Consider the following 15,183-nt stretch of genomic DNA (forward strand, 5'->3'; position numbering starts at 1 on the left):
GAGGGAATTCTTTAGAATTTAGAAATTTAGAAACAATCAAAACATATTAAAAAATAAAGCCTAGAGTCATTTCCACCACACAGTAAGATATTGGGGTAGGACTAAAGTGACAGTTTAATGTTATATAAAGTGATCTAGTATTCTTAAATATTTAGAAATGTGTGTTTTAACATGTGCTTGTACAATTAATATTGTTAGATACAGGCAATAAATTTTAATTGTACTTTATTTTTCTACTCTTAAATAGTATAGTTTTATAAATAAATTTATACAGTATACAGTTCTTAAATTTGATTCTTAAGTTTTAGGGTTAAGGTTATAGTAATAGTATCTATTTGTCATTACAGTAGTACCAATGGGCAGAAGTTTGATTGTACATTGTGAATTATATTATAAAGATTCATCATTTAAATAAAAATTTTAATGACTATTTTTGGCTTAATAAGACATGCTAATAAGCCCATCATTTCATCTCTTCCCTTCTGTTACCAGGGCTCTACTGAAGACAAAAGTGGTACTCAGTCTCTTGCTGCATTGCTGAATAAGTGTAAAACACCTCAAGGCCAAAGACTGCTTAATCAGTGGGTTAAGCAGCCACTACTGGATAAGAACCGGATAGAAGAAAGGTATATAAACATACATATTTGTAGTGGTCTTATGGAGACTAACTCTACTATAAATGATATTCTTGCTTTGTTAAAATTAAATAGCCTTGGGGCAGCCAGGTAGCACAGCGAGTAAGAGTACTGGCTCCAGTGTCGGGATGACCTGGGGATCGAATCCGGGCTCAGACACTTAGCATCCACCCAGAAACACCTGGCCATGTAACCTTGAGCAAGAATACTTAACCCCAATTGCTTTAAAAAAAATAGCCTTTATTCGAAGAAGAATCAAAGTAATTGTGAAGTTGAGTGGTAATAGCAGATAATTATAAACTTGTGGCTAAAGAAATATTGATAAAATAGTGCATAAAATTAGAAATCGCTGTTGTGTGGTTTTTTTTTTAACTGTGGTGCCTTTTGCTATTAGAACAAATAGCAGTGGGAATAAAATTTAAAAGTTTGACCTCTAAAAGAAAGAACATGTGTTTCTAAAGATCTCTGGTCCTGTGTTTTCCTTCTAATATATTTTTTGTTGAAAAAATGAGTTCTTTTTAAATATCTTCCTTTTTTTTATCATGTTTATGGTGCTTGTATGTTTCAGATTGGATCATAAACTACTAAATAAAATGTTAACCATTTAAGATAATTTGCTGTAGAAGTTGTGAATAATTTCCTTTAAGCTGTCTTTTAAGAGCCTATGTAGCAAAGCTTAGAAATTAGTTGACAGTATAAAAGATTAAAATCTCATCTATCCATAGTTACATTTGATCAAAGAAGGTAACATTTGTTAGCTGTAATTATCGTAGTACTTATAATTTAAGTATAATACTTAATCTGGCCATTGTGTTCCATGTGCTAGTTCATTAGGTGAGTCATTTGTAAACTGAGTATTACATAAAACAGAAGTTTGACTCCCCAAACTCAGCTGTAGATTAATAAGACCTAATTGAATATATTCTTAGCCTTTCTGAGGCACTTACTTCTTTAGATCCAAGGAGTTTACTAAACTTATGACCTTCAGATATTAAAATAGGTATTATCCACAAATTTATGATGAAATGTAATTTTTGTGATACTTATTTTGATGTAGAATTTATTAGTTTTCCTTTAAAAGTTGCATGGCATGTACAATGTTTATATTTGCTGTAGAAGTTTTTGATTACTCTTTTCCTTTAAACTGTTTTAAAACTTTTAGTAACAAATCTTAGAAATAATTTAGTTGGCATTAGGTAGGGTTAAAGTTTAGCCTATTAGTGATTGACACTTAGTGCTTTTAAGGTATAAAAAAGGCTTTATTTATGGACATTAAGTCATTTGGTTCTCATAGCTATGAGGTGGTTCAGACTAACACTGCTACCACTTGAGGGTATGCACTTTTCATTCAATGCCTGGATTATCGAAGTAGGCTGCTGATAGATCTGCCTGCCTCAAAAGTCTCTCTCCACTTCATTCCATCCTCCATTCAGCCACTAAAGTGATATTTTTAAGTCACAGGTCTGATCATGTCACCCCCTCAATAAGCTCCAGTAGCAAATACAAAATGCTCTGTTTTGCATTCAGAGCCCTTCATAAACTTGCTCTTTCTTAACTTTTCTAGTCTTCTTATACTTTACTCCCTAACTTGTACTTTTCCATCTAGTGATACTGGCCTCCTATCACTTGACTCTGGGCATTTTCTCTGGTTTTGCCCCAAGCCTGGAACATGTTCTTTCCACTGCCCCAATTATTGACATCCTTTGCTTCCTTTTAAGTCTTAACTATAATCCTGCCCCAAGTCCTTTTAATTCCTTTGCCTTCCCTCTGTTATTTCCTGTTTATCTTATATATTGCTTGTTTTGTATACTTTTCTTTACATATTGTCTGACTTAACAAATGTTTATTGATTGGTGTAGAGAGCTGTTGCCAAGGCAGATTAACATCTTTTTGCTAACTTAGAGGCAGGATTCTTAACCTTTTTTTCTGTCATAGACTCCTGGCAGTCTGGTGAAGCCTAATACCATGTGAGTTGTTGCTTATTCATAATTGAAGGAAAAACTAAAAGAATAATTAACAAGACTTATAGGGGGTATAATTTTGTTTTGTAGTGAAGAGAATACATTTAATGAAACATATGGGAAAAAATCTCAACCTTTCAGGTGGCATATAAAATCATTTTCTAAAAGAATTAAAATATTTGTGATAAACTGCCATAGTTTACACACACACACAAAATTTCTACTTTTTATTTGTATGACTGAACATAACAGTTCACTATAGAAAATAATTTACATAAGCCTACTTATTTCCTTCTGTTTTCCTCAAGGATGTCGTTGTATGTAGATCATTTTTAGAAAGGATTTTATGAAATTGAGAAAATAAGCTAATGGGTCAATAATTATTGGCATCTGAACATTTTATATATATGTATGACATTATTGTTTTTATTATTACCATATTAGTCAGAATACAATGAGATTTCTTAAAACAGTGTTAAAATGATGCAAAATTTTTTTGAAGTTACTAAAAGAAAAAACTAAGATTAATGACATTTTCATTTATGTAGGAGAGCCTACATACAGTAAAATAGTGTGTTGATATGACCATCTACATATATAGAACATGGTTATAGAGCACACTAAGATTTTATATCACCCATTATTTTGGGGGAAAGTATTTGTTATATTTGAACCAATGTGATAATAAGTTAGTGGTTAGATTGCAGGGTCTGGAGTTGGAAGATCTGAATTCACATTTGGCCTCAGGTACTTCCTGGATGTGTGACCCTGGGCAAATCATTTAACTTCTGTCTGCCTCAGTTTCCTCATTTGTAAAATGGGGATAATAATAGCACCTACCTCCCACGGTTGTCGTGAGGACCAAATGAGATAGTGATTGTAAAGCATCGTGCCTGTCACATAGCAGATGCTGTATAAATGTTAGCAGTGAGCTTTATGGATTGTCACACTAAGGACCAGTTAAGTAATTGAGGCCCATAGGCCTTAAACCTTTAGTAGTTGCTTTTATTGGTAAGAAAGTAGCCCTCCCACTTTTACTTTTTCTTGGTGGGTTATTGTGTGTTGTTTTTATTTCATATGGTTTCAGATGACTGGATTCTTTTCATAGAAAAATTAAGTCTAGTAGTTTGTAGTCTTATCTATACTTTTTCTTAGCTTTTGATGGCAAAGCTTTGAGTGATACTTTTACAATGAGGTTTTTGCTCTTCATGCTTTGAAATTTTGATCCCTGTGCAAATGTTTTAAAACTCCTTCCTTGAACTCATTTCAGCCTTATTGTGAATTATAGAATACCAGTTTTCATATAAACCTAAAGACATTTTTTCAGAGAATCATATGCTAATAGGGTCTTTGGAATAGCTGGAATGTTTCCTTGCCTACCCTCAATACCAAAAAAATGAGAGAGAACATTGCTTTTGTATTGTTTTAAAATTTAACTTTGGGGATGTTATGCATATTCAACTTGTGTCTCCGAGGATCTATTTTATCAAACAAATGCTACATGTGGATTTTTAGAAGACTTAAAAGGGGTGAAGATTTTTTCTTTTAGTTAATGAGAAATATTTGAAGAAAAAAAAACCTTTCAGATGTTGTATAAAATAATTTTTGAAAAAATTAAAATATTTGTAGTGAAGTGGCTATTAATCTTTAAATGTTAAAGAAAATCTAGAGGTTGGAACCTTTTAAGTTAAAGTTTTAAGACTATAACCTACTTGAGTAAAGTGTAAAAACAGTAATTTATTAGTTTTAGTTTATTGTGCTTATGCTGCTTAATAGTAAAATGATCTCATTGAGGTGGATAATCCCTCTTTCTGTCATTTATTAAACTACCATCACCAGGTGTTGGTAGTAGAGCTACAAATACAAAAATGAAAAGTGTTTTTTACATTCAAAGACCTTACAGTCTAGGCAAAAGAGACAACATGTACAAAAATAGATAATGAAAAAAGAGATACAAGTTGATTTTGGTGGGAAGGCATTGGAGGAATCAAGAAAGGTATCCTGTATTAAATTGATCTTTGAAGGAAACTAAGGATTTCTGAGAGATGGAATTGAGGTGAGGAGCTTTTTAGGCATTGGGGAACAGCCAGTGTATCAGTATAAATATGAGATGAAATGTTGTGTATGAAGAATAGTTAAGGGTCAGTTTGGCTATACCATAGTGTGCTTAGAGGAAAGCAATGTGCAGTAAGGATGGGAAAGTAGGTTGGGGCCAGGGTATGAAAAGCTTTCGTTGTCAAATAGAGCAGTTTATATTTGATCTTGAAGGTAATAGGAAGCCAGTGGAGTTTATTGAATAAGGGAGCAGTATGGTCAGATTGGTTTTGAGAAGCTCTATGAAGGATGAATTGGAGAGAGGAGAGACTTAAGGCAAAAACCTAACTTCTGTAGACTGAATAAATTTGTCTTACACACATGTATATTATTTTTGAATTTATATAGATGCTATTGTGTTCATAAAGTACAAATTCACTTAAAAGTTTCTTACTAAATGTGTAGTAGCTTTATGTCATTTGTGTTTTTTTAGCATATATAACAGCTATATTGGGGACGACTTAAGAAATCTTTTGGTGTTTCAAAGGAATTAAGAATATTTAGATGTTAGGAATTAGATAACTGGACTCTTAGTAAACTTAACTTAAAACTTAAAATGAGGTAGACAGGCAGCAGGACGATAGAGCCTAGAGATTTGGAGTTGGAAAACACAAGTTTGAATCCTTAGTTTTGTTGATGAGGAAACTGAGGCCTAGGGAACTTCAATAGATTTACCTGGATCACAAGTGAGCAGCCTGGCTAGGCCAGGTTTCTTGACTCCCGGTTCCTTGCTTTTTTGCTTTACCACTCTGCCTCCTTCATCTTATAAAAACTCCTGTTAGATGGGCATATATTTCCTATAGATGGGGACTTAGTGTATTATGAAGTATATATTCTATAATTTAAGACTTTACTTTTTTAAAGGTTAAATCCCTAAAATCATAGGCCTGGAATTCATTTACTTATGTTCTGAAAAATATATTCTATTGATGTTGTTTTTAAAACAGTCATTTCTGAGGGAAAAAGTCTCCTTCCCTCCATATAAAAACTTACCTTATAATGAAAAAAAGCACCATGTGATAGAGCAGCTCCATCCTACAAAGTCTGTAACATTCTGTCCTAACAATCTCCTGCCTTTCTGTGTTGAGAAGTATGTTTCTTTATCTGTTTTCTGAGGACGTTTTTTTTTTCATTTATTTTGAACTAAACTTTCTTTCAGGAAACTTTACTATTTACATTGTTGTTCTCTTGGTGGATATTGTTATTTTGTTCTCTTTATTTCACTCTGCATCAGTTAATACAAGTCTTTACATATTTCTTTGAATTCCTCATATTTTTTGGTATTTTTTAAAATTTTTGCAAAGTTGCAGCATGAGATGAAACTTCAGAGTTGTTTGGACTCTTGTTAGTGATTTGGAATATATTTTTAAATGTTTATAATTGGTAATTTTTTTGTGGAAAATTGTTTTTATCCTTTGACTAATTTAGCTTTTGGTATATATTTGTCAATGTATTTCATAACTATCTAATGTGCTGGTCATTATATTGTACTCAGTACTGAATTATACCATCAGTACATTAAAGATAGCACTTGATCTTATTGGACATAAGATTAATACCTCTCTACTCAGTGATCCTTGTTTCATTATGGTGGTAGCAAGGGAGCCCAGCCTCTGGGATCTCTTCCAAACTGTTGAGGCTTTGAGCTTGGGCTTGGCAAACTGATTGTGTGTCAGTCTGAGGACCAGACTCACTATGTTCATAGGGAAAGGATTCACGTGTACATAACTAACAGAATTGTGATGTCAGGCAGAGAGCTGGAAACTTAATACAAATTCCTGAACTAATTGGTAACACCACATCTTTTCCTTATTTTATGAATTACATGCATAGCAAAATTTTTTTGATAATTTAATTCAGAGGCAAAAAGCCAGTTTTTAAATAAAGCTTGATATTGTAATAAATAGTGCCAGACTTTGATTTAAAAGGGCAATTCTTCAGCTGAAGTTTTATGAATTTACTATCTTGAAAAATTGCTGTATATTAACAGTTTCTAGGCAATTTGTGAACTGATACTGCATACAGTTGTTTGTGCGATGCTTAGTATTCCAATTGAGTGGTACTGACAGTATATTATGACAATACTAAATTTGATCCCTTAAAAATTGTCACTTGAAGTGGCATTTCCATGGAAACAGGTAGCAATCTTTTTTTAGCTAGTTGCAAATGCTGCTACTGAATTATTTTCACTTGTGTCATAACAAATAGACATCTGTAACTCACAGTTTATCAAGCCTTGGGGTTTCAATTTCTACTGAGATCAGTGTGTGTGTGTGTTCCTGATCTGTGAGTTCATTATTTTGGGGGAAACCCCCTTTACTGATATAAATTAGTTTCTTGTCTGTACCTTTATCTTAAAATAGTTGTCTTTAGCACCGAGAAGTTAAGTAAACAACTTGCCCATGGTCAAGTAGCTGGAATGCAAGAGGGGTAGGAATTAAACCAAGACCACTCACTCCCTAGGCAATGCCACTTTTCTATGTATATAAGCTGCAGTATATACTATGCATTTTAGAAAATTCTTTTTTTTTTTTTACTACATACTATAATAAATCCTAAATTAATTCTTGACCTGAATGTTAAAGTCATGCCATTATAGAAAAATTAGAAGAGAACCAGATCAGGTACATTTCACAATTCTCCCCATCTAAGGGGAGAATTCTTAATCAGATGAGGAATAAAAGTAATTATAAAAGATAAAAATATGTATACTTTCAATTACATGAAATTGCATAAGAAAAATTAATTCTTTTAGGAAAATGAGAAGCTGTTGCTTGGGGAGTAAAAAATTTTTATATCAAATGTCTTTTGAAAAGAGTCCAGTATTCAACATATGTAAGGAACTTAGGCAGATTATAAGGCCAAGAGACATCACCTACTGTATGTGGTTAGAGAATATGAACAGACAGTTCTTAAAGGAATTATAAACTATTAAACACAGTATGAAAGAATGCTCCAAGTCACTAATAAGAAAAATATTATTCAAAACATTTCCAAACATTTGGATGATTTAAAAACAAAAGATCTGTACATTTTTTAAAAAAAATTAGATTTTCATTGTTTTGGCAGAAAAAATACCAAAATTTTTTTAAGAGGCAGATATACTCCTAATACCTAAGCAGGGAAAGATAAAGTAGAAAAAGAATTATAGATCAGTATTACATGAATATTGATTCAGAAATTTTAAATAAAATCCTAGCAAAGATACTGCAGCAATATAGCTCAAAATAATTCACTATGATCAAGTTGGATTAGTATATGGGAGTGCAAGGATGGTTGAACAGTAGGAAAACAGTGAATACTTAATCCTCCTTATTTTATTTTTTAAAAATATTCATGTATTTACTTTTTGAAATCAGAAAAAATTAACCTTTTCTCCCTTTCCCTTTCCCAAGAACAAAAGGAAAACAAAAATTCCTGTTATAGAGATAGAGATTTGCTTAATTATAATTAAGCAAAACAAATTTCCACTTTGCCCATGCCCTTTTTCTAGCTTTACATCTGTATATTATTTTGCGTTCTTGGTCTTTTAGCTCTTTATCATTAGGATATTTCTTATTCTGTTTTCTCAAAAGTATAGTAGCTAGTTATTATGACCTTTTCTAGAATGTTTGCTCTTTTTTTCCTTTGAGTTCATTGGGTTTAACTGTTTGGGGGCTAGATTTATACCTAGCATTTCCCTTGTCCTTTTGCTTTTTGTTCTTATTCTTTTATTATCAATAATTTTTATCACATTTCTAATACTTTTTTTGTTTTGGACCTTCCATTCCTGGGGTGCCACACATTTTGCTGATTTAAAAATACATAGACACATTAATATTTTTAAAAAATTAATTTATTTTTAGTTTTCAGCATTCCAAAACAATGTACATGTTCCAAAGACAACAATGTACTCTCACATAGGCTCTACATATACATTCATATTTAAACATTTTCACATTAGTCTTGTTGTAAAGAAGAATTACAACCAATGGGAAGAACCACAAGAAAGAAGCAACCCAAAAAAAGCAAATACTATGCTTCAGTCTACGTTGAGATCCCATGGGTCTTTTTCTGGATATGGATAGCATTTTCCATCATGAGTCTTTTGGAGTTGTCTTAGATCCTTGCATTGCTAAGAAGAGGTAAATCTATCAGAGTCTATCATCATACAGTGTTGCTGTGTACAATGATTTTTTGGTTCTGCTAGCTTCACTTAGCATCAGTTTACATAAGCCTCTCCAGGTTTTTCTGAAGTCCATTTGTTCATCATTTCTTAGGGGACAGTAGTATTCTATTACATTCATGTAGCACGACTTCTTTAGCCATTCCCCAGTTGATGGGCATCCTCTCAATTTCTAATTCTTGGCCACTACAAAAAGAGTTGCTATAAATATTTTTGCACATGTGAATTCTTTAACCATTTTTATGATCTTTTTGGGATACAAATCTAGAAGTGGTATCGCCGCATCAGAAAGTATGCACATTTTTATAGCCCTTTGGGCATAGTTCCAAATTGCTCTCCAGCATGGTTGGATCAGTTTACAGCTCTACCAGCTGCAGCAATATAGCTCAAAATAATTCACTATGATCAAGTTGAATTAGTATATGGGAGTACAAGGATGGTTGAATAGTAGGAAAACAGGGAATACTTAATCCCCCTTATTTTATTTATTTTTTTAAAATATTAATGTATTTACTTTTTGAAATCAGAAAAAATTAACCTTTTCTCCCTTCCCCTTCCCCAAGAATAAAAGGAAAACAAAAATTCCTCTTAGAGAGAATTAGTGTTCCAGGTTTCCCACATCTTCTCCAACATTTAGCATTTTCTTGTTTTGTCATGTTAACCAATCTGATAGATGTGATCACACATTAATATTTAAAAAAAAATAAAATAAGGGGGCTTAATTGTTGTTTTCCTACTGTTCAACCATCCTTGGATCCCCTGTATTAATCCAGCTTGATCATAGAGAATAATTTTTAGCTAAATATTGCTGTAGTATCTTTCCTAGAGTTTTATTTTAAAAATGTGTATTTGGGGGCTAGATACATACCTAGCTTTTCCCTTGTCCTTTTTGTTTTTTGTCCTTCTTGTTTGATTATCAATAATTTCTGTCATATCTCTTCACTCTTTTTGTCCTGGTCCTTCCATTCCTGGGCTGCCACCCACATTTTTCCTACCTAGAGCTGGCCTCAACCTTCTTATATTGGAAGCTATATATAAGGGTTCAGCTAGCCAGAATTGATTCTGGATTCATATTTTCCTTCCTCTTGGTCTGAGAAACACTTTGTAAGACAGTTTAGTTCTCTGACGTCATTTCAAAAGACTACATTGTGTTGTATTTCCTATTTTCTTCTCTTTAAACTGTTTTTATTTTTTTGCTTTTTTTTTTTTTTGGTGGAGCGAAGGCAGGGCAATTGAGGTTAAGTGACTTGCCAAAGGTCACATGGCTAGTAAGTGTTAAGTGTCTGAGGCTGGATTTGAACTCAGGTCCTTCTGACTTCAGGGCCAGTGCTGTATTCACTGCACCACCTAGCTGCCCTTAAACTGCTCTTTTTATTAGCATAAACTTAATACTTTGCCAGTAATGTTACCCAAGGATGTTATTGGTAGAACTCCTCTTAATGGATAGTTTGGCATAAATGGCCCCTGAAGTCCCTTTTACATCTGAGATACTGTGAGATGCTTTAGTTTATTTCCTGCCTCCTTGACAGTTTTACAAAAGCTTCCTTTGTGTGGCAATATGAATATAAGTTCTATAAGTTTTAAAAAAGATATTCTAGACTTATACATTACTGTTAAATTACCTTTGTGTTCTTTGTCTTTTATTGAAGTTGCTTGGTCACAAAAATAAGAATACATAGTGGATAGAGAATTGGCCCTGAAGATAGGAGGAATTGGATTAAAGTATCGCCTCTGACACATACTGGTTGTGTGACCCTGGACATGCCACTGATTTTCATAGTTGTTGGGGCATCTTTTTAACATTCAAGTTGCAGATACGGTCTTGGCCTACTTGGTATTTGGTACTGGGATTTTCCTCACCTAGTAATTTCCAATATTGGTGAAATCACAGGCCCAATACCATATCCCTTTGTATTACAGAAAAGTTAAATAACACTTGTATAATATTTTTGTGTTGTTTGTTTAATTTAGTGATTTAACGAGTGGTACTTTTTATGATTAAAAAAGGTTTTTTTAATTTTTAGTGTCATTTTAGAATGAACCCTTAACTTATACTGCAGTCTTTTGCCAAGACAAGTATTTGATTTGACCTGTCATCATTCTTTACATCATAAGCATCTTACAGGGGCATATTTTAGCTAATTTTATCTTCGTTTATCTATCAGCCTTCTTTATATTGAAATAGTAGATGGCAATATTGTTTTAAATGTTTTCAATTTATAAAATAACCTGTAGATTTAATCATCTCTTGACAGAGCTCTGTTACATAATGATTCAGTCATTTCTTTAGTTTTTCATTCAATTTTCAAGATTTCTGCTGCTAACTGCTCTGTGAATACCTACATACATATGTATATAGTATGGAATTTTTAATCCGGCTGAGACTTTTTCATAGTTGAGAGGCTTTAGTTTTGCTTTATTGTGGTATTTATGATTAATTTTTAATAAATGCTTTATTTCAGGTTAAATTTAGTGGAGACCTTTGTAGTAGATGCAGAGCTGAGACAGAATTTACAAGAAGACTTACTTCGTCGTTTCCCAGATCTTAACCGATTTGCCAAAAAGTTTCAGAGACATGCAGCCAGTTTACAAGATTGTTACCGAATCTATCAAGCCATAAACCATCTTCCTAATGTTATACAAGCACTAGAAAAACACGAAGGTAACAAATGATTTTGATTTTTATTCCTTCCATTGAAATCTCAGTCTTTGATTGCTATGAAAATGTACTGTGATCGATTAGAAAGAAGATACTGCAGACTCTTAATTATATTTATATCTTCTTCTGTTAAAGAGTTTGTACTGATTCACATTGGAACTGGACTGGAATGTCTGGATTCTTATCTGAGCTCTACTACCATCTACTGGCCATACAGATGTTTAGGTCTCTTAACATCTGTGCCTTAGTTTCATCATATTAAAATGATGTGGGGGCGGCTAGGTGGTGCAGTGAATAGAGCACCAGCCCTGGAGTCAGGAGGACCTTCAAATATGGCTTCAGACACTTAACACTTACTAGCCATGTGACCTTGGGCAAATCCACTTAAACCCAATTGCCCTGCCTTCTCCCCTCCAAAACAAAAGAAAAAATGATGTGGTGGATAAATTGATCTCTCTAGGGATGACTTCCAGCTCAGTGATTCATCAGTCCGCTGTCTGCTAGGTAGTGCAGTTCAGTGCAGGGAAGGAGGCTGGATTTGGAATCCTGGTGCTTGGGTTAGAACCCTGGCTCTGCTGCTTCTTATTAGTGTGGCCACGGGGACATTCTTTAACCATCTTGGGCCTCAGTTTCCTAATCTGTAAAATGAGTGGTTGGACCAGATGTTCTCTAGGGTCTCTTCCAGTTCTGCATCCGTGATCTTGTGATCCTTGTGACAGTTAGTTAGCATTTATGAGATGACCAGCCAGTGTTGGTATGCTATCAGGTGCAACAGATGGCTTTGGCCAGGTGGGAGGGAGCAGAAAATTGTTGGAATAAAGATGAAGGATGCTGTTTTCTGACTCAGGGCTTCCTGAATGCCAAATAGGCCTATAGGTTTGACATATGTCTTTGTACTTTAATAAATGAATTAGAAACATACTATCTGTGGTTACCTTGGGCATTGAATGCAAAATAGGTGATACTAGTGGCAGCTTCTGACTGTGGAATAGAATTTGTATTTATGTTAAATTAACTAGGACTTGAGTCTTAAGAACAATAAGCATCAGGGTTTTTTTTGTTTTTTTGATTCAGAAGTCCTCAAAGCAGTGAGAATGATGAATTGAAAAGTTAACTAAATGCACTAATATTTCAAAGGGAAATTAAGACTTTAAGTCTTTAAATATCTTACTATAAAATTTCTTTTTTTTTGTCTTATGGGCTTTATTGGTTTATTATCAGTCTCTTGGGCAAAAGCAAATATAATGCCATGAAGAGAAAGTTAAGCAAATTTAGGAACAGCAGGGGGCAGCAGCAATATACAAAGTAGATAAGAATGTGGGATAATTTTCTTTCCTGGGTGAATCTTTACACTTGTATATCAGAATTAGTTCATTGGAATGAGAGAAAGACATTGGAGTCATTCTCTTTATGGAACCTCCTAAAATTAGGAAGTGGAGACAACTGGAATTCAAGGCTATTTCTATTAAACCTTTATGGCAAAATTTTGCCCAGTATTGCTATGTAGAAAATCCATAAGGCATTTATATTGTTCTGTTGTATTAGAGTTTTGTTGTAATAGATTGTATTATTTACATCACTTTTTTTGCTTTTTGGAGGGGAAAGGGCAGGGCAATTGGGGTTAAATGACTTCCTCAAGGTCACATGGCTAGTAAGTGTTAAGTATCTGAGGCTGGATTTGAATTCCCTGTCCTCCCGACTCCAGGTCCGCTGCTCTATTCACTGCGCCACAACTTTCATCGATGGTTCATCATGATGTGGATGTGACCCTGGACTCTTAAAGTTTATGGCAGGAGATTATGACTTCTGACAGGGCCTTTTAAACTACCGAGGCTTTGAGTATTAGCCAAGAAATTGGTTGTTGCTTGTCTGAGAACCAGTCTGGGTAAATTTCTAGAGGCTGGTAAGATAGTTGAAGGTTGACAATTTCATTTGTCTGTAACAGTTCTCCAGAGTCATAGAAGAGTAGTAATTAGTGTCTTATTATGAATCCAGCTAATTCATTATTGAACTATTTAATGCTTTGTATTATTTGTTACTATTAACAAATTTTATAGCCAGTAATGCTGATGTTTCTGTAAGCTATGAGTCTTAGAGTGCAAGAGACTGAGAGAGAAGCAAAAAAATTTTTTTTATAAAACAGGTCAGCAGGCACTTAGAGGTATAAATTGTGTTTTTTTCTGTATTTGTGGAAATTTATTTTAATTATACTTTCTATATTACTTAGGGCTCAATATGAGAGGATTAATAAGGTAACCAGTCACCTAGCAGACAGGGTTGAGGTTTAGTGTGTTTCTCCCCCTAAGAGCACCTGAAAAGCATGGATTTCACTTGGTAAGACACACTCAACTACAGCTTTGTCCATCCATGGTAGTTAATGCTACATTCCTCCACCCCCCACGCCCTCAACAAAAAACGACAACCAACCAACCATCTGTTCTACATAGGGCTTCCATCTGGAATGAAAAAAAATATATTATTCTTCTGTTTTGGTTTTTTTTTTCCATGATTATTTGTTTCTCATTAGTCCACTTAGCTTTAATAGGATCATAAATGCAAAGTGCCTGCCTGTTGATAATAATCTGTTAAGATATGTTTGAAAAGATGATATTCTTTTAAGATATAGTGGTAATCATTTAGTGAATGCTCTTATATAATAATTGTTGGTGTGTATATATGGTACATGCTTAATGCCTAGTTTGGCATTATTGGGTTGCTAAATATAACATTCTTGTTATGACTACTTGAATAAATGGATCCTGACATGTTTGAAATATATTGTCAAGTAATAGGTGTTGAGATAGCATTCAGCCAGTTAATGTATGTGCCAGGCCCTGTGCTAAACAAGCACTGTGGATATAAGGAAAGGCAAAATCCCCAAAAAAAGTCCCTTTTTTCAGTGTATGTATGAATATGTGTCACACACACACACAGAGTGTAGATGGAAAATAAACTTAGAAGACGGGGGTTGTTCAAGTGACATACATGAGGTATCCTTCACATTAGCAAAGGATCCAAGGATAAAAACAAGGGAATCTCCCTATATGGGGCTTGTACTGGAAGGTTCAGTAAGCAGAAAGATTCAGTCCGATACAAAGGCTTTGTCTCTCCTTACTTCTATAGGAAGAAATTAAAATATCAATGGCACTTTGAAGCAAGAAAGAAACTACAGTCTCAGATACTGTGCCAATAGCTAGTTCCTCCCCAATATTTTATTATGGTATGAAGTGATTCTATCTTCTTGAAGGCCTTGCCAGTGAAAGTCAACGTCCTGCCAACTGGAAGGGCTATTGCTTATCTACATTTCCTCTAATCCACATTTGTAAAGTTTAAAAGAAAGTAACCAAAACCTGCCTCCAAGCAGCCAAAACAAATGTCACCAATTTGTGAGCTAAAGCTAAAACACTTTACTGGAAGCTTAACCCTTGAGTCACACCTTTTGTTTCAGTCTCTCATGGGTCTCTTCCTATCTACTGGCTCCCTGCCTGCTTCTTACAAAGGTACGTAGGTCTTTCCAACACTTTGACTGGACATCAACCAACTTTTCAAGCTCTACTATCTCATCTTTCATTTTTCATCTACTATCTCACTTTCACAGTCAGACCCCTAGGAAGTATTGTCTGTACTTATTGCCTGGAGGAACGAGGTGGCCCAGTGGATAGAGTACTG

The 15,183-nt window shown here is 34.1% G+C and overlaps 2 protein-coding genes across 2 annotated transcripts in view; one reads left to right on the forward strand and one right to left on the reverse strand.

Annotated features, from left to right (window-relative positions):
* Window positions 1-15,183, reverse strand: part of CALM2 (calmodulin 2) — a 490,104-nt gene that overhangs the window by 354,874 nt on the left and 120,047 nt on the right. The gene's annotated exons all lie outside the window — the stretch shown is intronic.
* MSH2 (mutS homolog 2) overlaps window positions 1-15,183 on the forward strand; it is a 68,000-nt gene that overhangs the window by 14,357 nt on the left and 38,460 nt on the right. The window contains exons 6-7 of the mRNA XM_069071646.1: window positions 493-626; window positions 11,318-11,517. Coding sequence (XP_068927747.1) covers window positions 493-626; window positions 11,318-11,517 — 334 coding nt within the window. The remainder of the gene's footprint in view (window positions 1-492; window positions 627-11,317; window positions 11,518-15,183) is intronic.

Source organism: Petaurus breviceps, unplaced genomic scaffold (genome assembly GCF_028583685.1).
Source record: "Petaurus breviceps papuanus isolate PSGF00001 unplaced genomic scaffold, PetGlider_PUasm1.0 90842, whole genome shotgun sequence".
NCBI classification, from domain to species: Eukaryota; Metazoa; Chordata; class Mammalia; order Diprotodontia; family Petauridae; genus Petaurus; species Petaurus breviceps.